Genomic DNA, 23,367 nt, shown 5'->3' with positions numbered 1-23,367 from the left:
CTCTCTGATTCAATAGCCACGTGTATTTATCAAATCTAGACATTGTCATTACCATCGTTGCCTTTTGTCATGTCATGATCTGCATATATTCTGGTTTCCAGGGTAGTAGCTCTCCTAGTTCAAAATTCTTTTTGAGCATGTGTTTTAGGTCTCATTAGATGTAGAATGCTATGTACTGCATAGAGCAGTAGTTGAAGAATTAATTTGTCTATCCTATATTACTCGATTTTATGATATTCTTAAACAATAAGTGCATATTTTAATTTTAGTGATCGAACGTACTTTGGTACTTATTATCTACACATTCCATAATACCTTAGTACCCACTCATTATCGCTCATTCAGTAGGACGTGTAACTTATAAACACTAAAAGTGCTACCAAGCAAGCTTTAAGATTGAAACAAGTTTATTTGGCCAACCCGTTTATATGTTTTGTTTAAATAATTTTCATCATTTCCATGATAACTCATGATTATCAATGTTTAGAGAGCAATAAATTATGAAGCGAGGCATAAGCCTCAAAATGAACAGTATAAAAGTTTGTAAAAATTGTGATATACGAATTTCACAAATATAAGTTCATAATCATGCATGGAGTGTCATATTAAAAAGAAAGGACAGTGAAAACTTGTTAGTGCACCACAGTTGCTGAATTAAATTATTGAACGTCTCCATCTCAGTCCAGTTACAAACACAGTCTCTAGGAAAAAGGGCAGCTTATAGTTTTTAATTTTTATTTTATTATTATTTTTTTTATGTGACATTGTGGTGCATAAACAAGGTGATCTTGCAGGTGGATCAATTGTGCTAATGTCCAATTCCATGATTACTTTGTTGACTGGTTTCCAGATTTTTCTTTTTCTGCAGATTGCATAGCTCATTTTTTAATCTATAAATTTAGCTACTTGCTTTTTGCATCAGGTGTTCTAATTGCCGCAAGCTTATTATTAGATGTTGTCGCTGATTGCGGCATTAACTGTATACTTACTTTAAATGCTGGGTTATCTTGATTGCCTGGGTGTTGCTTTTATTAGGAACTGAACTTCAGCATCCTTGAAGCAATGGGACATGACATCCTATGTTAGAAATTTGACATGCTTAGTTAACAAGAGAGGAGGTGAGGAAAGGAGGTTTCTCCATTGTGAGTAGATTTAAATGTACAGATACATATTACCATCAGAGTCCTTATCCGGTTCAAAAGTTCTGCTAAAAGGTTGAACTGTTAAATAAAATCTAATTCAGGCGATTTTTTCCTTACCATCTTTTTGCCTGCCAAATTTGATTTACCCCCTGTACGAATGTGAATTATCGAGTATCCTCCAGCTTTTTCTTAATTTGCATTCCTTGTTATACCTGTTACTACTTTATGAGCTTCATCATTGCCCTAAATGCATTAGATTGCAATGAGAATGTGTATTGTTGGTTGCCATTTCTGGTTGGAAGATAGGTTAAAGAAAGTCTTGAAAAGCAGGTGAAAAGACTACGAAAAAATGTAAGGAAAAGATTATGTCAGCTGTACACCAGCTAATCCTTGTTTAAAGATAAGAATGTATATGAATGTTCAGAGAAATTCATTGTGCCAAGTGAAAGTAAGTTTCTTGAATTAGTTACTGTGCAAGATTGAACGATATCTCTGAAGATTTCTGTTCATATAGTTATATTTCACTAAGAGACCGTACAAAAGCTCTTTTTCTTAAAAAGATAATGCCTACTGGTTCAAAACTGAAATCTTTTACAGCTTTTGATCAGGTTACCTGATATAGTGATATTTTTTTTTACCTCTCCTGCTAGTTGGCTTGTTATCCACTCCATTGATAAGCTCTTTTATTATCGCACATCTGAAACCGTTACTATTGAATGAAACTCCTTACCTGCCAGTTGGCTTGTTAGAGCTGCATTTCTCAAGCTACATACTATATTTAGGAAAATACAGGACCTCTTCTGTTTTTAGAAGATTAGACTAGTTTGTGTAGCAAAATTACCTTCTGGTGGAAACTGGTGAACTTCATGTACATGATTATCTGTTTTTCTGCAATGGAAACTCTAAGATGATCATCTCATGACTATTGAGATCGAAGTATTCTCAAGTAGTACTGGCCATTGACTCTACTTCCATCTAATTTCATCAATTGGTCATGCTCATGTTTTTTGGGTTTCCATGACCACCAGATAAGCATCATTTGGTTGGGTTGGTAAAGATTGCTGACTTCTACCTGTTGGATTTGAAAGATTTTAGAACAGCAAGATGAATTAGAATTTTGATAGGAACCTGGGAAGTTGCTAATGAATCTGTTCTGGACCTATAAAGCTACTGATTAATGGTTTGGTTAGATAGTAGATGTATTAGTTGGAATGTGAAAGAAATTGAGCTGTGTATTGTTAAAATGGATATATGTATTGAATTGAAGATTGTAAGAACAATTATTATGCAATGAAGAACAAGGATGTGAATGACAAATTCCCAGGCATTCGAGAGGCATTGGTTATCTCTCCACTTTTCTAAATAGAATTCACTGAATGCCTCATCCCCCATTCCCCCTATCATATTTATAGACATTTTATTATGTTCCTATTACCCTTTTCCCCCTTTGCTGACTAAGTGGAATATTCTAGAATATTGGATGACTTGGCAGCCTTCATATTGGTTGTATCCTTGCAAACCGATTGGAGATCTATCATTACTCGCCGCCCCGAAATCTTCCTCATCCTCAAGGTGGAAGTAGTTATGGTTTGCTCACTTCATCACACACCCACACCATCTCCTTTGCAATATCCATCATGACCCGAGCAGAAAAGGGATATTTCAACCCAAAAAAGTTGGTAGACCCATTAACTATAAGTAGTATCTTGTCGATTAAAATTCCATAACCGGTTGCACCACATCCTGGGTTTTCTAAAAATGGAACCCAGCCAATCGAAACACCATGGTGGGTAGTACCATAATTGATCATCACCGCGACCTCCACCTCTTGTGCAATCTACCTTTGTTTGGTCTTTTGCGCAATAAATCCAACCACCAAATTAATTAAAACTCCCAATTTATTATAAACAGAATTCTGGGATATATTTGTGTAATTTGGGTTGCTCATAGTTGGGTTGGACAAAGTTGGGTTACAACTGATAGTGTTAGATCTATTTAGGCTGAAATTAGAGTGGGCCCTTTTTGATAAATCCTTTCAAATCTTCTATTATTTGGGCTGGCTTTATAACTTGGTCCATCCTTTGAGCCTGTTTCACTAATTCATCTCTACCTTCCCCTCCTTAGGCACAATTCATAATATGGCCCAAACCATGAGGCTGTTGCCTTATGTCATCACCACGTGACATGGGCGTCAACCCATTAACCAAATTCCCTCCAATAGCTCCTCCTTTGACAACATTAGTAAAGGGGCGGCCAGGCTTCCGGCATCACAGGGGTTATTAGAGGCTATAGTAGCTCCGATTTCCTTAGATTTGGGTGAAGTTTCAAAATCGAAGGTGTCTTCAAATGAGGTCACTACCTGTCATTTCTCCTTCCACTCACTTCTGAAGTTTGATTCCATTCGTCCAAGAATCGACAGCTCTGATACTAATCTGATAGGAACTTGAGAAGTTGCTAATGAATTTGTTCTGGACCTATAAAGTTTCTGATTAATGGTTTGGTTAGATAGTAGATATATTAGCTAGAATGTAAAAGAAATTGAGAAGTGTACGAATGAAATGGATATATTTATTGAATTGAAGATTGTAAGAACAATTATTATGCAATGAAGAACAAGGATTGAAATGACAAATTTTCGAGCATTGGAGAGCCCTTGGTTCTCTCCCCACTTTTCTAAACAATTTACTCAATGAATTCTACCTGGCTCCCCCATGACATTTATAGATATTCTACTATACCTCAATTCCCCATTTTACCAAAAACTCTAGAATCTTTAATGAACAACTTGTATGAGTGAATCCTATTGGAGTTGGGATGCTATCAAAATTTTCCTGTCAATAATGTTTGCAAGATAATTACTAGTTAAAACAAAATGCTATTGAGATGTATCGGTGGAGTGATTGAGCTTGTGTTAAGATTCGGTTCTTGTCACACACTTGTCATCAGAAGCTAATACGGAACTCTATCAGGCATGGATTGAGATTTTTCTTTGTGTTAGGTTTTATAGCAATTGTTCCTTGAGGACTTCCAATATACTTAGCCCTCCTTTGGCCCCCATTATATCTTATAAAATTAATTTAAATTTTTTTCTATTCTAATTTTAACTACACAATTTTTAATAAAATAATATTACACGTAAATCGGAAACTTTTTATTATTTAACAGCCATCCATTTTTAAAAAAAAAACATTATTCTCCCATTATAATAGAAAATAATGGGGGCCGAACGGGGGCTTAATATATATATATATATATATATATATATCTAAATTTTAGATTGATGAGTAAAAAAGGAAAGTAAATGATATAAAAAGAGAAGAGAATATAAGAATCAAGATACAAGTGCCTTTTATTGAGAATCATGACCCATATTTATAGGGTTCAAAATAAGAGTTACAATTGGAATGAAATAGATTTTTTAGACTAGATAAGACTTGTCTATGTGTCATGATAACACTAAATAATCATGAATAATTATCTCATTATTTAACAACAGTAAACAATTTATATGTTTATTTTATTTTTTGTGTGTGAGTTGGCTTAACCCAAGAAAGAAATGAATACTCTTACTTTTGGTCATTCCTGCATATGGAACTTGAATTTCTGTGTTGAATGCACATGGATTGTCTGGTTTACTTTCATCTCTTAGATATCCTGCATTAAATTATGTGAAACAACAATAGTGTTTTATTAAATGTTGGGTGACTATACCCTTGTTTGAGCCCTATTTCTCACAAAAAAGGAGTTTTTTAATAGTGATTTTTAAGGAGAATGTGTGGTTAAAAAAAAAAAAAAAAAAAAAGGACTTACGTGCAAATTATTTTATTGGTAGAATGTGTTGTTAAAAATGAGTTCGGGAAAAAAATGAGTTTTTTGATAATGGGGCTCAAAGAGGAGCTTTGAATCTCTCTCTCTCTCTCTCTCACGCCCCCACACACACACACACACGAGCATATATATGAGTATATTTGTTGGACTCTCACTGACACGGTAGCTTCTTGGATTCAGAAATGCTTACAACATGGTATTACATAAATATGGAGAGAAACTGTATTCGGGACTTGTGTCTACCATGACATACCATCTGCAGGAGATGTCAAAATGTATAGAGGCTGCCCATGGTGGTTCATTCTTGGAGGAGCTTAATGTGAAATGGTCCGATCACAATAAAGCACTGCAGATGATCCGTGACATACTAATGTACATGGACAGGACTTTCATACCAAACACTCGCAGAACCCCCGTTCATGAGCTTGGGCTAAATCTTTGGAGGGACAATGTAATTCACTCCCCTAAAATCCGGACGAGGCTTCTGAACACACTTCTTGAATTGATACTTAGAGAACGCACTGGTGAAGTTATTAACAGGGGACTGATGAGAAATATAATTAAAATGCTAATGGATTTGGGACCTTCAGTTTATCATGATGATTTTGAGAAACCTTTTCTAGAAGTTTCTGCTGATTTCTATAGGGCAGAATCCCAGGAATTTATTGAGTGCAGTGATTGTGGGGACTACCTAAAGAAAGCTGAAAGACGTCTAAATGAAGAAATAGAGAGGGTATCACACTACTTGGATGCAAAAAGTGAAGCCGAGATAACTAATGTTGTGGAGAAAGAGATGATTGCCAATCACATGCTTAGACTTGTTCACATGGAAAATTCGGGCTTGGTAAAAATGCTTCTTGAAGATAAGTTTGAAGATTTGGGAAGAATGTACAACTTATTTCACCGGGTATCTAATGGTCTCTCTACAATTAGAGATGTAATGACGTCTCACATTAGAGATACTGGTAAGCAACTTGTTACCGATACTGAGAAATCAAAGAATCCTGTGGAGTTTGTTGACTGCCTCCTTGCTAAAAGGGACAAGTACGACAAGATCATAGTCTCGGCCTTCAACAATGACAAGACCTTCCAGAATGCCTTGAGCTCTTCTTTTGAATATTTCATCAATTTGAATCCTCGTTCACCGGAGTACATATCATTGTTTGTGGATGATAAACTGCGCAAAGGCTTGAAGGGAGTCAAAGAGGAGGATATTGAGATGATTCTTGACAAGGTGATGATGTTGTTCCGTTACCTGCAGGAGAAAGATGTTTTTGAGAAATATTATAAACAACATTTGGCCAAGCGACTCCTGTCTGGAAAAACGGTGTCTGATGATGCTGAGAGAAGTTTGATTGTTAAACTGAAGACTGAATGTGGGTATCAGTTCACTTCCAAATTAGAGGGCATGTTTACAGACATGAAGACATCTCAGGACACCATGCAAGGGTTTAATGCTGCCTACGGTCCTGAGCTAGGAAATGGCCCTACACTGGTCGTTCAAGTTCTGACAACGGGGTCTTGGCCCACTCAACCCAGCGTCACTTGCAACCTTCCAGCCGAAATGTCAGCTCTGTGTGAGAAGTTTCGATCATATTACCTTGGAACCCACACGGGTCGAAGATTGTCCTGGCAAACAAATATGGGCACGGCCGACTTGAGAGCAACATTTGGCAACGGCCAAAAGTACGAGTTGAATGTTTCGACACATCAAATGTGTGTCCTAATGCTGTTTAACAATGCTGATTCTCTAAGCTATAAGGAGATTGAGCTGGCCACTGAGATTCCTTCTTCTGATTTGAAAAGGTGTCTGCAGTCCTTAGCCTGCGTTAAAGGGAAAAACGTCCTCCGTAAAGAACCCATGAGCAAAGACATTGGAGAAGACGATGTATTTTCTGTCAATGACAAGTTCACTAGCAAACTTCGCAAGGTAAAGATAGGAACTGTAGTTGCACAAAAAGAATCTGAGCCTGAAAAACAAGAGACAAGGCAGAGGGTGGAGGAGGACAGGAAGCCCCAGATTGAGGCTGCAATTGTAAGAATTATGAAATCCCGGAGAGTACTGGATCATAACAATATAATTGCTGAGGTTACTAAGCAATTGCAATCTCGTTTTCTGGCCAACCCTGGAGAAATTAAGAAACGGATCGAGTCTCTTATCGAGCGAGATTTCTTGGAGAGGGATAATGCTGATAGACGATTGTACCGCTATCTTGCCTGAAGAAATAATTTCAGGCATGCTTGTTTTCCAGTTTAGTTTTACTGTGAAAGTGTACCTGATCAGCCATTCTATACCTTGTTTTTCATTTCTTCAAAGTTTATTTCCTTTTCAATTTGAATTTCCATCCATTTCTTCTCTGCACTGAACAGGCCGATTGCTACACACAAACCAGGTCAGGTATCATTTGCTTATTAAAATGTGTTCTTACAATACCAAAATATGATTCTCTCAGTCTTTTTCTATTACAGGTTTTTTCATTGAATTTTTAAACTTTAAGATAAGACCGTGTTCAATATAGCATTACATCAGTGTAGTGCCCCCTGTATCTAATATATTTGATCATAAATCAACCCGAAGGGGTAGCTTAGTAGTCAAGCCTTTTCTGTGTGTGTGAGAGAGAGAGAGAGAGAGAGAGAGAGATCATAAATCGGTAGCTATAGCCTATGAAGCCATATGATTTTCACCATTAAAGATACTTGACTTGATGAACAACAATTTTAGTTCGATTCTGGGGGTTAAACTATTGGCATAAAACTAACTTATTTGCTTTGTAAAATGCTTTCGTTTCAATTATTCCCACCACCCCGCAAGTACTAAGGATTGTGTGGCATAACTTTTGAGAAGCTAAAAAGAGTTCTTAAACTAAAAGATGGCTTTTGAACCCATTTTGCTAATTTTATGAAAGTACTTTTTTTAATTAGAAGTGTTTTAGAGAAAGCTTATCTAATATGGTTTCCTACAGAAATACTTTTAGAATAGAAAGCTCTTTTAAAAATTTGTTTCCAAATAAAAATTAAAATAATTTCATCCAAAAACTCTTTTACTACAGCAAAAACAAAAGTAAAAGTCATGTTAGATGTGTCCTAAATCAGTTAGACCCTTGATTGCATGATTAAACCTGAAGCCAAAACAACCAAAAACCTGCTCAAACAGGTTGTCAAACTGCTGAAAGAAATAAATGCATCCATGAAAATTCTTCCACACTATCATTATTTGTTTCAAAAACACCTCTATTCAAAACCATTAATTATACAACAACATATCATACAGGTAAAGAAAGGGGTCAATATACACATTTCTCAGGTACTCAGGCCAAAAAAAAAAAAAAAAGGGAAAAAACTATAGCAGTACACATTTTATTACATCCAATGAAACTGTGAACACCATTAATCAGTTCTCCTTGCAATCTTTAGTAGGACGCGCCTCAAATCCTCCACCAGCCCTCTTCTCAAGCGAATACGGCATATAAGTACCAAGAATTCTATCCCATGTCACAAAGAATGGCTGTGAATAATTATACTTGTTCCCAAAGAGTTGATGATGGATATCGTGATATGCAGAGTTGTTTCGGAAGAAAATGTGGAAAAGATTTCCAGGAAGCCACAGTCCGCAGTGATCATCAACTGTTTTGATAGTAGCGAAGGAGAAAAAGAAGATAGAAGCTCGAGGAGACATGCCAGAGAAGAGGAAAGATAGAGCCCCACCAACTGTGTCGAGAAGTAGCCCCTCCAATGGGTGGTTGTACAACGCTCCGAAAGCATAAGGTACGATTAGCCTGTGGTGTCGAGAATGGATATGGCGGTACAGAAATTTGTTTACATGCATGTACCGGTGCATGAAATATTGCCATGTGTCTAAAATCAACATTGCAACGAAAATTTGTCTGAGGAGAACAATAAGGGAAGCCGGTTCAGCTTGTGCTGCTTCACTGTCATTTCCTGTAACCTACATAGAAAGAAGAGTCAATTTTACTGCATAAGTCAGCATATAAACTTAGAATAAAAAAAATAAAGTTCAAAACAAGTGTTCAGATTTGAGATAACACTATCAACATGAAAGTTCGGGAGAAAAGGTAAATTGTTAAAACCAAGTTATCAGATTTGATATCACATATCAGTATCAACGCAAAAAATCAGAAGAAGAAGGTAAGATGTCTAATTGAGTTTTTTTTTTCCCGAGAAACAGTATCAACATAAACATTTGGGGAAAAATAAAATGTTTAAACCAAGTTTCAAGGCTTGATGCAACAGTATTAACATGAAATTTCGTAAGAAAAATGTCAAAACCGAGTTTTCAGGTTTGATATTAACAGTATCAGCACAAAGAAATCCCAGAAAGTCAAATGTAGGAAACAAATGGTACCAACACTTTAAATGAATATAGAACGCAACGGAACAAAAAAATGATGCCGTGTTTTATAGCTGAAAACACCTTCAATTTATTCCACTTGCATTTTGCTTTAAAGTAAGCAACTTAGATCCTAGGTCAAGGTTGATATATCAAAATCAAATGCAGTTTTTTTGGGAGGTCGAAGATTCAATTAGCCCCCGTTTGGCCCCCATTTTTTGGAAATGAAAATGGGTCGAATAGTATTTTTTTGAAAAATGAGTTATTGAAAAAGAAGGAAAAATTTTCGATTTATATGTAATATTATTTTATGGAAGATTGTATGGTTGAAAATAGGAGAGAGAGAAAAATGGAATGTAATGAGATTCAAACGGAGGCTTAAGACATAAATACAACTCACTATAAATCCACGTTGTGCTTCATTGCCTGCCTTTATATTGCAAAAAAAAAGGAAAGAAATTGTAGTGTGCTTATGAATGTTTGTGTAGATTCTAGTACATGTACACACAACAAGAAATGTATTGATGCAACTAAAGAAAAGTCATCTTCATTAACTGGTGTAATCAGGTCTTAGCTTAATACCTTGTTGATTCCCTTTACTCAAATTCGTTTTGTACCCAGAAATTTTCTTCTATCATTTTAAACAACATGACATTTACATTTTATTTCCCCAAATAATCTACATGTCAATTAAGAGGAAATGAAAACTTCAGCTTAAGCATTTAATTAACAATAAAGAAAATCTAATGTTTTATTTCTTCTTCATGACACATCAGTGCATTTACACATTGGCAACTGTTAATTTAAGGATAATTCATCTATCTAAATGTCTTTAGAATTTGTCTCATATCCTATCAAATCAAGAACCAAGAAACCAAACATGTATGATAACAAACTTTCAAGGTCTTGACTTTAAGATAATGAAAACACGCAAAGCATTCGACAATAAATAGAACATAGCTAACACAAACAATACCAACCGGAACAATACTGTATCAAGACATCAGCTTTATTTCTAATAAGCTTGAATAGACTCTATACTAATTCTTTTCTGCCACTCTGTTCATTTCTTTGAAGGGACCAATAAATTTCAAGTGTGCCTCAATACACCAAATGCTGAGTCTTTTAAAGGTATAAATATTCACTATAAACTATAGAATAAATCAACTAGACCATCCCTGTATGATATACACTTCTTGATCACACCATAAAAATGAAACATAATTATAGACAAATATGTCCTCTGAAATAATCATTTACATATAATCAAAATTCTCCCAAAAAAAAAAAAAAAAAAAAATTTCCAATTAAAGGACAAAAATCAAACACCAGATCCCTTCATAACATTTACCAAACCTTTACCATTCAGAAGGAAATTTTTTCCTAAACATGATACATGTCCTTCTATATATATTCATAATCATACCCATAGAACCACATATGTATTTCTACATTTACGATATGGAAAAGGAACTTACGGCGAAGAGGAGGGTGGCGACGGCAGCCTGAACCGCCTGTTGAAGGAGGACTCCTTTAACCACATCCTTTTTGGACACCAAATTCTTCTCATCTTCATCTTTCTTACTATGCAGCCTGTAATTCTCCAATGAACCAAGCATTACATATATACCCGAGTACATCAACAATTGGAGCAAATGTTCCCAACATTTCATCTGAAATCTCTAAACCCCCTTTAATTATCTGCATATTAAGTACTAATTGTTTTCTGGGAAATACAACGATGGCGATTATGATTTATGGGTTTGGTTTTGGGAAGAAAATGAAATTGGAATTTGATTATTGATCAGGGTTTTCTGGTGAGTTCTTGGCGTGTTGGTTTATATATAGGATATTATATAGTACTAATCATTCGAATTTAAGCATAAATATTAATTAAAAGTTGAAACTTTGTCTAATTTTTGACTTTCTTCAAAGATTAAATTATTTTTCAAAAAAATTATTCTAAAAAATTCTCTACCAGAATAAAATATAACTATAATATCAACTTTTTGAGAAAACTCAGAGAAATTTCTGAACGATTTTGGAAAAGAAAGTCAAAAAGTTGGGGTTTGACAGGAAGATGACGTGGCAGCAAGGAGTCTGTTGGCGGTCAAAATCGAGGGTCTTAATTTTGACGCAGTCGTGCGTGTTGACTTTTTATGGTTATCTTGTTCCTTGCCTTAGCAATCAAGAAAGATACCAAGCACGTCAACTAATTATTTAAAATTTATTTATTTATTTATTTGTGAGTTTCCATTTTTAAAAATATAAATGAAATACAAATAGACGAGATATTAGAAAAGATACAAATAGAGATCAAGATCTAACTTAAGTGATCAATAAAAGTCTTACTAGATCATTAATTTGAGTTCGAGTCTCATTTGAGAGTGTCCATTTAAAACTAAAAATAGTTACAAGTGTATCATCAAACTTTATAAAAAACTAACTAGATCATTTCAAGTTATACGAATGAAATTGAATTAAATTTTATGATGTCTTCATAGCAATTGGAACTGATTTTCTTTTTAGTTGAATTTTTAACTTTAACCTTTATTAATTAACACATCATCAAGGATAAAAATTATTAAGCCGTTGTTTAGCCCCATCAATTTTGATTATAATGAGGAGAATATTGTTTTTTTTGAAAAATGAATGGCTAATGAAAAGTTTTCGATTTACGTATAATACTATTTTATAGAAAATTGTGTGATTGAAAATTAAAAAAAATTTAATTTAATTTGATGAAATTTAATGGGAGTCAAATGGGGAATAAAAAAATGTGTTAAGAAAATTAAAAAAAATAAGATTGAGGTCTTAAATGCAATTAAGATATGAGGTAACTAATAAAAACATTTATATGAACAAAATTACATTACTTGACCTTTATACCTTCGTGTTAACATGGGTGAACACCTCGAACTGGTGAACTAACGCGGAAATGGACTATGGGCAAACCATTCAAGAGGATGATTGCATCAAATTTATTAAGCCCCCCATTACGGGGAAAATTTAATGTATAGAATAATGTTTTTTGAAAAATGAGTGGTTGAAAAAGAAAGAAAAATTTTCGATTTACGTGTAATATTATTTTATGGAAGATTGTATGGTTGAAAATAGGAGAGAGAAAAATAGAATGTAATGTAATGTAATGAAAATCAAATAAGGGCTAAATGTCTGGAAAAAAAGTTCGGAACAAAAATTGCAAAGAGCTCCAACTCCATAAAAACATTTCAATCATTTTATCAGTTAAATTGAATTGTCATCTGAAAAAGATAATGATATACTCACACAATTAACTTTATTTAAAGAAAGATTTTAACGAACAATATATTTAAATTTTTATGAATGCATAATTTATTTTAGTTATTTAACAAAAAGGCTATGATCTCGTACATAAAAGTATAAAATAACTAAGAAATGAACAAAGATTGATATGAAAATAATTAAATAAATAGATATTGGAGCATAAACCATGTACAGAGTTTTCCAATATTTACAACATTCTTCATTCAGTCATCAAATTGAGCAACTTCTGTTGGATAAACACTTTCTGATCATATTTCTTAAGACAGAAGAATAAATAATGTAACAGTTAACAATTAATTAGGTTAAACAAAAATTCTCATTTCCAGAAAAATCCTCCCAAAAAGCAAGATTTTGTCTAATCAAAGGCATAATTATTTTCTTATGTAGCCTCCATGCTGGTTTTGGGAGCTTTCTTCTCAAAGTTAAGACCAGATTGTCTGCTTCGTTTCGCAGGAGCTGGAGTATTAAAAACCGAAATTTCAGCTTTATGCTAGATAAAGTAGCTACTTAGATTAAATTTGTGCGACTATGGGGAAAGGGGGTATGCACCACTACCTTTTGCCTTGGCAGTGTTATTAGATTGGAGGACAGCAGATTTCCACTCATTGTAGTCACGATTATCCATTTGTTTGCGCTTCTTGTATGCAGAAGGCTACAAAAGATTGCAGTTCAACCAAAGTATCGTTAGGACACGAGACATAGAGTGTTAACAAATGGATTCAAATGCATAAAAAGAAAGATAAGCAACATGAGTAAGGTTGAACGTTAAAGTTATGGGAAGCACATTAGTAGATCCTACATCGTGTTTGGTAAATATTTATTGGCTTCAACCTAGGACGTGAGATGAGATTTCATGGGCTTGTCCCAGCAACTATCTGAAGTGTATTTCCATACTCGAAATTCGATGATCAATTATTGAGGGCATGAGACTATTAGAAGAGCTTTAGAAGAAACAACGTTCATTTACAATCTGTCAAAAATGATAAACGAGAAAAGGAAGCAAAATAATTTCATACTCTGTTGTTGCACATTTCTTGAAGCGATACTTTAGATTTTGTCATAATGAACCACACAATGTACCAGCTATACATTTAAGATTTCCTTCACATGGAATTGACTCAAGTGTGATAACAAAGATAGTAACTTTTTATGAGGTGATTTATAACTATGGAATATCAAAACATGATAGCAAATAAAATCACAGTAGTTAAGACGCGATGCTAATGATTACCTCTTCTCCATCATCAGATGAATAGCCTCCATCCTCAAGCCTCCTTTTTTCAGGTAATGCATTTAGAAGCTCTACATTTAACAGATGAGAAAAATAAAATATAAGAAATAGAGTCGTGAGTGAAGGCCTAATAGCACATGCATAGTAAGGCACCACTCAATGTAATGAAAGCCTTGTTTTTAACTTCATAGTGTAACAATTTAGGAGTAGGGTCATGAAGGTTATAAATATTCAAAACATCACAAAAATGATTCTACCTCGGTTTCCTTTAACATCTTTAGGATCCTTCTTTTCCTTTGTTGTACCGAAGGCATCAAAGCATATGTCCTTCATTGAAGTAGATACCTGAAATTGTGTCATCAAATGGGCATTCATTATATGCCAAGTTGAAAGAAACAAATAAATTTTCCTCGTACAAACAACTTTTTGCAAACAAGAAGATTTTCTCACAGTAGAAAATTCAGATTCTGATGATCCAGCAAGTTCAATCAACTTAATTTTGTCTGCCTTGAGCTGCAAATTTGCAAATGATGAATGAATAATGACATTAAAGTACAATTGACAATGTGGCCATCAATACATATATCAAGTGCATTTCCTTGAGAAAAATTATCCATACCTTGTGTCGTTTTGCACAAAGGTAGAATGCAACGGCAGTAAACACAGGACGAGTGAAGTCAGTACTTGCCCGACGAGAAGATGGCAATGAAGTAAGAAATCTTTCCTTGTACCTAAAATTCAACAATTTCAAATCAGTTCAAAGAGAGCGCAACTAAATGCATATCAAAAGAATTTGTTTTCATTTGCATTCCTAAGCAATGATCATTGTATACTAAACCATATTACATCAGAGTTAAGAAACAGCACCATTACTTCACTAAACCATTTTATCAAACATCAAGTAAGCGATTTCACAAAATAAAGCAGTTTTGATAAACATTCAATGCTTACAATGATAAGCCTTTGAGGACCAAAGGAATGAGCCTAATGCATCCAAATCGAATAGCCAATTCTCTTACATCAAGCTTGTTCCTAAATAAATCAACGAAAGAAATAAAACATACATTTCTATATCCCATTCCATCATCATTTCATAAAAAGGTCATGAATGAAAAGTAAAAATTTAGTGGAAAAAAAAAATTGATACTAACTTGACACCAATGCCATTCTGCATCGAATTAAAGGATCTACTATAAGCCTTCTCAGACAAACCACTCAATTTTATCGCAGCCTGACGGTCAAATATGACTTCCATCCTAAAAAAAATTATCATTACAAATCATCAGATCTTAAAGCAACAATAAATTTAGAAGAAGTAATAAATAAATTATACATGGGTAAATCAGTAGTACTACCTAGAAGAAGCAATCTCTAGGCAAATAATAGCCTTACAAATCTCACCCTGCAAATCGGTGAACGAATAGCAATTTATATATAGGAATTAAAACTAATAATTGGTTATCTTAAAAATTAAAAACAAAATCCCATCACTAATGGGTTATCTTAACCGAAAAGAAAAAACTTACGACGCCAATGGCGGAGGAGTCGAATTGGATGTCGGCAAGGCGGCGAATCTCAGAGGCTTTACGGACGAGTTGTTTGGATTCAGAGAGGCCCAATTTCTTGGCTATTTCTGACATATCCATTTTGTAGAGCTTGAGATTTTTCCTTGTAATGAAGTTGAAATGGTGAAATGAAAGATAGGTTTTTCATTTTGAGAAGAGAATCAACGGCGGGAACGTGAATTTTGGCTACGAATTTGGGGGGGTTTTCCCTCTCGCGCCATGAAAATTGAGCTATAATTTGATTTTTGGCGCCAAACGGAGACCTTTATATTCCATTTTTTTGGGGATGAATTGGTGATTAGGGAAAATTACAGCAACGGTCCCTCACATTTTCGTTTATTGCAGAATTTACGCTATTTTCAATTTGTGTCAACAGAGATCCCCAACCTTTTAAAAATATGCATCTGTAATCTAAATGGATGGAGACCAAGAAAGTCAAAATTTGATCAATTTTCACTAAATTAATAAGCGTAAAATTGTAAGTACGTATTTTTCTTATATTAAATAAATTAAAAAATAAAAAATAAAATAAAAATAAAAAATCATCATCTTCCACCCTTACACTTGCCCTTACCCTTACCCTTACCCTATCCCCAAACCCCACCCCTATCCCTACCCCAAAACCAAAACTCTGCAATCTTTTGCCACCCATACTTGGGCATTGTTATCGCTAAATACCCAGCCACCACCACTAAGCTAAGTTCAGGTAGCGGAACCACCACATTACCACCATCACCAAGTCGACGAGCCAGATTTAAGGAAAGAACCACCACTACCAGTACATGTCCACCTCCCCCTACAATCTACAACTACCAAACACTTCTACCACTACATGTCCACCTCTCCCTAAGCCATAAACCCATTCAGCAACTAGCACAATCACTGACCTAGACTGCCACCAAAACCAAACCCAATACCAAAACAAAAAGAGCCACGTGCCATCGCCACCGCTGCATTTGAATAGAGGTTGTCACCATTGAAGAAAGGCTGTGGAAGACCTATCTAGCCATTCCATTACTGGTTCAAAACCAAACCGTCGCCGCCATCATTTCCGCTACTATCTTATACACAACCAACTGGAAGCTAAATAAAAATCAAAATCAATTAATCTACAGAAACCAAAGGGTAACTTGTTTCCCACCACCACTTTGCCTCAATAAAATTGCAAAAATCGGACTTTTACGCCACCACCGACCACTATCGATTCTGAATCAAAATCCTTCAAATTCAATTCCAGATATCCCCGTAATAACCAAGTTTGTTGACTTACCATATAAATCTAATGAATTCTCCTCACCATTCAATGTCGAAATTATTGGGCTTTATTCTTATTTCATTACAGTTTACTTTTAATTCAATGGAAATAATTACAATGGGAAGTGGGGAAGTGGGGTTTGATTCTTTGTGTTCAGTGGAAATAATGACGTAGAGAGTGAGGTTTTCAAGTGGCGATTTTAGTGGGGGGAGGGTGAATGGGTGTTAGTGACGAAGATGACCGTGGAGGTGGTGTTGAAGGTGGCAGCCAATGTTGGTGACTGATTTTTAGTTGTGGGCAAAAGTTGGGGATGGGTTGAGTAAAGGAGAAATCATTTATTATTATTTATTTATTATTTAATGTGGTAATTTTAAACTACAAAATGTAGATTTTTACTAATAATTTAAAAAAAAAAGTTATGTAAATATGTTTAAAAACAAAAAGATAATTAAATTATCCTTACCTTTTTCCTTTTTCTTCTTCTTTATACTCTCTCTCTCTCTCTCTCTCTCTCTCTCTCTCTCTCTCTCTTTGCCCCTTCTGGAAACTCAATAAAACTTGCTCTATTTTTTGATGTATTTAGCATGAAAATAATTCAAAAAACAACTCGTTACAAAGGAGTTCGCAATGAGATTTCAACTTCATAGGCAACCCTAACCTTGTAAAAAAACATAATAATATTTGTCATCAACTTATTTATATATTTTTGTTGGAAAGAAAATCTTTTATTTTATATTAGTTTGCTTCAATCTCTTTTCGATACTTTGATTATTGGGTTAGTTTTGTCTTTGTGAATGTACTTTCGAGGTAGATATTCACGTTAATAGGGAGGGTAAAGGGAAATGGAGGGTAGGAAAGAGGACGAAGATGATTGAAGAAGGTGAAAGTAATTTTCATAAAGATGAATTAGATATAACATATAGAAAATCATTTAAACAAAACTTATATTTTCATAAAAAATGATTCCTTATTTCCTCTCATTTTCTTCTTTTCTGGACTTCAAATAGTCAACCGTGCTACATGAAAATCGGGTTTGACATCGGGGATGACCGCATGCACACACATGGGAGGTCGGGCATTATTTAATTCACGTGGGACCCACAAATCCATGTGAGTGCGTTGTCATCGGTGCGGTCATCCTCGCGGGTTGTTTGACTTTATCCTCAAATAGTTGATGCATAAGAGCTTTTTTGGACTCGGTTCCACTTATTGCGTTTACATATTACGTAAAATGTTTTTACAACCTTTCAATTTGGTAGTTCTTGGATTATAGTTATTGCCTTCGCAAGTGATATGGTCGAACGTTTGTATATTCTAGTAAATTTACTAAAATGCCCTTTTAAATGTTTTGAATTAATTATAATGGACAGGGTTGATTAATGTCTTACCACCAATGTTGTTCTATCCCGCATTAAATTGGCTTATGCAAAACACAACAAACGACAGCGGGACAGTTTTGTCATCTTCCACATTTGGTAATTTAGTGCATAAGAATACTGGCCACACAATATGTATAAAATCTAATGCATAACAATTCAGCAGTCTTGGACTCTGTTAAAAGCATGTTTTAACCAGTAATGCCAATAATGGGAGATTGTTATGAGAACAAATAGAATTTATCTCAAAATTCTTCGGTACAAATTCATATGAGAACAAAAATGTGATCACAATTTAGCCAGATTGGTCAGCTGGGCGAAACTCCCATCTTGTTAAGCGGTCGACACTTGAGCACGAAGCCTATATAGAGCCACAGACAAGTTCCATTCTCAACTATGATCAAACCCGAATGAGTAAACCCAACTAATCCTATGTTTATGATATGCTATTACAACAAAATATTTGTAATACAAACAACCAGTTTTGTTCGTAGAACAATAAAAATAACCATTGCTTTAAAAATAATAATTTCTTGCTTGACAAACTCTCGCGGGTTCTTGTTTGAGCAACTTGAGTTTGAGGGGGTGTTAATGTATAAACTTATTAGTTTAAGGGTAGTTTTGTCTCTCTATCCCTTTTTTTGTAGTATATATATTCATTGTATTTCATATTTTAGAGATGAGATAAAATGATAGGAGTAGCTATATTTTCATTTATTCAAGAGGTAGTTCGTAGTTGGAACCAAATTGTGCTACTTCATTTAAGGACACATGATCTTATGTTTATTTTCTATGTATAATTGTTAGTGTTATAGAACAAAGAGGAAGAGAAAGATGTGTTTCTTTATCTGAAAATGATCAGTACATAGATCCATAACCGGCTGCCTTCCAATATATATTACAAAAGTTTACTACCATACTTCTAGTCAACAACTTCCTACCAACTACCACTTTACTTGTTGATAGGATAAGCCATGCTATGATAGACATTTTGATCACCAAAAATAAACATTACATGGATTGATTTAAATACATTAGATTGCTACAGAATGTGACAACAAAAGTGATAACTAAATGTCAATACTCCTCCTTGACATTTTTGCTGGAAACACCAAGACCTTTTCTTAGTGTTTCAAACCTTCCTTGGATAAAGACTGCGTAAGAAAATCAGCAAATTGATCTTCAGCATCACAGTGTACCAGCTTCACTTCTTTATTTTCTTGTGCTTCTTTGATTGAATGATATCTTATCTTGATGTGCTTTGTTCTTCCATGAAACACCAGGTTTTTAACCATTGCAACTGCTAATTGGTTGTTACAATAAATGACAGTTGCATCACCTTGTTTATGATTAAGATCTTCCAGCATTTTCCTCATCCAGACAGCTTGGTTAGTAGCTTCTCATATAGCCATATATTCTACCTCTGTTGTAGATTAAGCCACGATTGTTTGCTTTACTGAGTTCTAGCAAATGACATATGATCCCAGATAAAATACATATCCAGAAGCGCTCTTCATATCATCAAAAGATCTAGCCCAATCACTCTTAGTAAAACCAGTTAAAACCAGACTTTCTGCCTCCAGCAAATGACATTTGATCCCAGATAAAATACATATCTTGATGTACCTTAGAACTCTCTTTGCAGCTTGGAAATGTGAATCAATTGGCTCTTGTCTAAATCTGGAAAGCACATTTGCAGCAAATGTGAGGTCTAGTCTTGTGATAGTTAGATACAATAAACATCCCACCAAGCTTCTATAAATATTTTCATGATTTTCTTGCTTCTATCTTCTTTCATTAGTTTCAAGTTTTGAACCAGTGGAGTGCTAACTGGTTTGCAATTTCCATGCTGAATTTCTTCAAAATCTCCTTGGCATACCTTCTTTGACAGACAAAAAGGCCTTCTTGAGATTGATTTACTTCCATTCCAAGAAAATATTTCATTTCCCCCAAATCTATCATCTCGAATGCCATCATCATTTCAGCTTTCACTTTGTTAATTAAAGCCTTACTGCTGCGGGTTATTAGAAGATCATCAACATACAGGGAAATTATGATTGATTCTTCCTTCACTTACTTTTTGTATAAAGTTTCCTCATTAACACTTTTCACAAAACCAAGACAGCTCAAATGTTCATCAACCCTGTTGTACCAGGCTCTTAGAGCCCGCTTCAAACCATATAATGCATTCTTCAATACATATACCTTATTTTCTTATCCAACAACTAGAAAACCATCTTGTTGATCAAATAAATTTCCTCATTTAAGTAACCATTTAAGAAGGTTGACTTAACATCTAATTGATGAATTTTCTGGCCTCTTTGAGCAGCAATGGCAATCAACAATCTTATGGTTTCATACCTGGCCATAAGAGCAAATGTGTTTGTGTAATCAACACCATATTATTGAGCATATCCTTTCACAACTAACCTGGCTTTTAACTTGTTGATCGATCCATTTGAGTTCAATTTGGTGTTATACACCCATTTAACTACAATTACATTTGTATCTTGTGGTTTATCAACCAACTCCCAACTTCCATTCTTTTCTATCAAACTCAGCTTCTCCTTCATTGCAGCCATCCATCCATGTGACTTCACTTCCTCATTAAAGTTTGAAGGCTCCAACATGGCTGAATTACATCTTGCATAAACATTAGTAAGAGGCCTGGTTCTTAGCACTTCATTCTCTGAGTCAGAATCACTGTCCTATTCGAATTCATCTTCATTGATGGTGTCTTCATTTTCTCGAGTTACCAACCTTGGAATTTGAAATTTATCCAAGGTACTTGCTTCCCAATTCCATGAAGAATCTTCATTCACCTTAGTATCCCTACTGGACATCATCTTCTTGGTTTGAGGATTATAGACTCTATACCTTTTGGCATTGTCACAATAACCAACTAAAACTCCAAGTTCTGCCTTTGGACTCAATTTATTCCTTTTTACATCAGGTATATGAGTGTAACATATACTCCCAAACACTTTCAGATGTGAGACATTTGGCTTAACTCCATACCAAGCTTCAAAGGAGTTAGCTTGTTCAAAGCTTTTGTTGGTAATTTGTTGAGAAGATAGGTTGCTGTATTCACAGCTTCAGCCCAACACTCCTTTGGAACATTCTTCTCAAGCATCAAATATCTTACCATTTCCATCATAGTCCTATTCTTCTTTTCACAAACTCCATTTTGCTGAGGTAAATATGGTATTGTCAACTGGTTTTTGATCCCCACAGCATTACAAAACTTGTCAAACTGATCATTCTTGTATTCAGTTCCATTATCTGTCCTGATGGCTTTAATCTTGCAATTACTCTCATTTTCCACCAGATTTAAAAATTTTTGAAATACACCAGCTACCTCAAATTTTATTTTCAAAAAAAAGTTTTAATCTTGCAATTACTCTCATTTTCCACCAGATTTAAAAATTTTTGAAATACACCAGCTACCTCAAATTTTATTTTAAAAAAAAAAAAAAAAAACACTCAGCACATCTTTGTCAAATCATCAATAAAGAGTACAAAATACTTGCTGCCATTCAGTGTTTGTGTTCTCATTGGACCACATAAATCAGAGTGGATTAACTTTATCTTTTTTTTGGCTTTTCTTGATTGGTTTTTAGGGAATGGTAGTCTTGTTTGCTTCCCAAGTTGATAGATATCACACACACAACTACCTTCACATATGTCATGCAAATTTTCAACAAGTTCCATCTTATGCACTTGCTTAAGTGAAGTGAAATTTGCATGACTAAACCGTATGTACCACAGTGAAGACTCCACATCAGTACTAGTGAATGCATGGAGGTCATATTTTTCCATTTTAAAGGAAAACTTCTTTGCTTCATTTCAACTGCCATCAATTCATTTCCATTTGGATCAAATATAGTGCAGCCACTATCCTTAGATATCAAGGTGTAATTCTTCTCAATCAATTGACCAACACTTACTAAATTTTGATTAATGTCTGGCACATAAAGTACATCAGAAATATGTTTGATATCTGTTGGATTTTGTATAGCAATCACACTAATTCCTTCTACTTTCACATAATCACCATCGCCAACCTCTACATTTGATTTGTATAAGTTGTTTAACTCAACAAAGATGATGGAATCTGAAGCCATATGATGTGTGAAACCACTGTCCAGTAGCAAGTTCCAATTCCACTACTCATCTTATGATCTGCAACTGTGAATAGGTGCTCCTCCTGCTAAACTTGTTGCTGATTTTCTGCAACCTATGCCTACTATTGTAATGACTTTTCCTTCTGATTTTTACACACTTTTTGAACATGTCCAAACTCTGTTCAAACTCCTTACATGCTTTGCATTGGACCCTTGGTCTATATCAATACCATTTTGGAGAATGGCCGGTCTTCTTGCAATGAAGGCAGGGAGGATAACCATCAGACTTATCAGCATTCTTGTTGACCTCAACCTCCTTCTTTTTAGGTAGTTGCTTCTTCACATTATAGTTTGTTTGAGCTTTATATTTTCTTTTGACAAATAAGGCACCTTCAACCTGTTCTTCCTGCCTTAATAGTCTTCTTTGCTTAGTAGCTTGCAAGTCATTAACCACCTCAAATAAAGTTATAGAAGATAGATCTCTAGAGTCTTCAAGAGAGGAAATCTTTGCCTCAAATTTTTCTGGCAAACTAATCAACACTTTCTCCACAATCCTCCTATCAAGTAAATCATCTTCCAGAAACCTAATTTTGTTAACCACCTTCATCAGCTTATCTGAGAACTCTTTAACAGTCTCTATGTCTTTCATCTTCAAGGTTTCATATTCCCTTCTTAGATTCAAAACTTGCATCTGCCTTACTCTTGCATTTTCCCTGAACTCTTTTTGTAATTTGTCCCAAGCTTTCTTGGCCATCTCACAAGTTATTATCCTAGTGAAAATTGCATCAGAAATAGAAGATTGGATGCAAGACAAAGCCTTGAACATCTTTGCAACCTCCTCACTATGTTGCTTCAACCGAGTATAGTAGGTTTGCCTTTAAAGGAGGTGGTTTAGTACCTGTCTTTGTGATTTCCCACAGACCATATGCTTTCAAGTAAGTCTTCATTTTTGTAGCCCAAATATCATAATTTTCTCCTATGAATACAGAAGGTGATGGAATTGAAAAAACACTTGAAGCTATCCCTTTCAAATCTGATTTTTTTTGCTGACCTGGTGAAAGATTTTTGGGGGAAGCTTCCTCACTTGTTTTCTCTTTATTTTTCTATCTCAGTACCTTGCTTTTCCCTTTAAGATCATTTATGCTCTGATATCACTGTTAGTGTTATAGAACAAAGAGAAAGAGAAATATGT

General features: G+C 34.8%; 2 protein-coding genes and 1 pseudogene across 3 annotated transcripts in view; 1 reads left to right on the top strand and 2 right to left on the bottom strand.

Annotated features, from left to right (window-relative positions):
* Positions 1-7,422, top strand: part of LOC111395577 (cullin-3A-like) — an 8,802-nt gene extending 1,380 nt beyond the window's left edge. For both annotated transcript variants that reach the window (XM_023021622.1, XM_023021630.1), the window contains one exon: positions 5,151-7,422. In XM_023021622.1, coding sequence (XP_022877390.1) covers positions 5,151-7,191 — 2,041 coding nt within the window. In that variant the 3' untranslated portion in view covers positions 7,192-7,422. The remainder of the gene's footprint in view (positions 1-5,150) is intronic.
* Positions 7,423-8,150: 728 nt separating this feature from the next.
* Positions 8,151-11,174, bottom strand: LOC111395570 (annotated as a pseudogene).
* A 1,625-nt stretch (positions 11,175-12,799) lies between these two features.
* On the bottom strand, positions 12,800-15,664 carry LOC111388839 (origin of replication complex subunit 6-like). Its single transcript, XM_023013962.1, has 10 exons — positions 15,382-15,664; positions 15,211-15,257; positions 15,007-15,111; positions 14,807-14,887; positions 14,475-14,586; positions 14,306-14,368; positions 14,113-14,200; positions 13,856-13,926; positions 13,180-13,276; positions 12,800-13,080 (listed from the first exon to the last, which is right to left on the bottom strand). Exons 1-10 carry the CDS (start codon positions 15,499-15,501, stop codon positions 13,004-13,006), a joined length of 861 nt encoding a protein of 286 aa, XP_022869730.1. The 5' UTR covers positions 15,502-15,664; the 3' UTR covers positions 12,800-13,003.
* Between the last annotated feature and the right edge of the window lie 7,703 nt (positions 15,665-23,367).

Source organism: Olea europaea, chromosome 1 (genome assembly GCF_002742605.1).
Source record: "Olea europaea var. sylvestris chromosome 1, O_europaea_v1, whole genome shotgun sequence".
In the NCBI taxonomy this organism is placed as follows: Eukaryota; Viridiplantae; Streptophyta; class Magnoliopsida; order Lamiales; family Oleaceae; genus Olea; species Olea europaea.
This window is presented reverse-complemented; position numbering and strand designations above follow the sequence as displayed.

Bases quoted from the DNA above. Each gene is read 5' to 3' on its own strand.
- LOC111388839 (XM_023013962.1), bottom strand. From the start codon at position 15,501: ATGGATATGTCAGAAATAGCCAAGAAATTGGGCCTCTCTGAATCCAAA. The intron at 14,369-14,474 runs GTATGGATAATT...GCAAATTTGCAG, and splicing joins TTTGTGCAAAACGACACAAG to CTCAAGGCAGACAAAATTAA. The intron at 14,201-14,305 runs GTGAGAAAATCT...ACACAATTTCAG, and splicing joins CAGAATCTGAATTTTCTACT to GTATCTACTTCAATGAAGGA.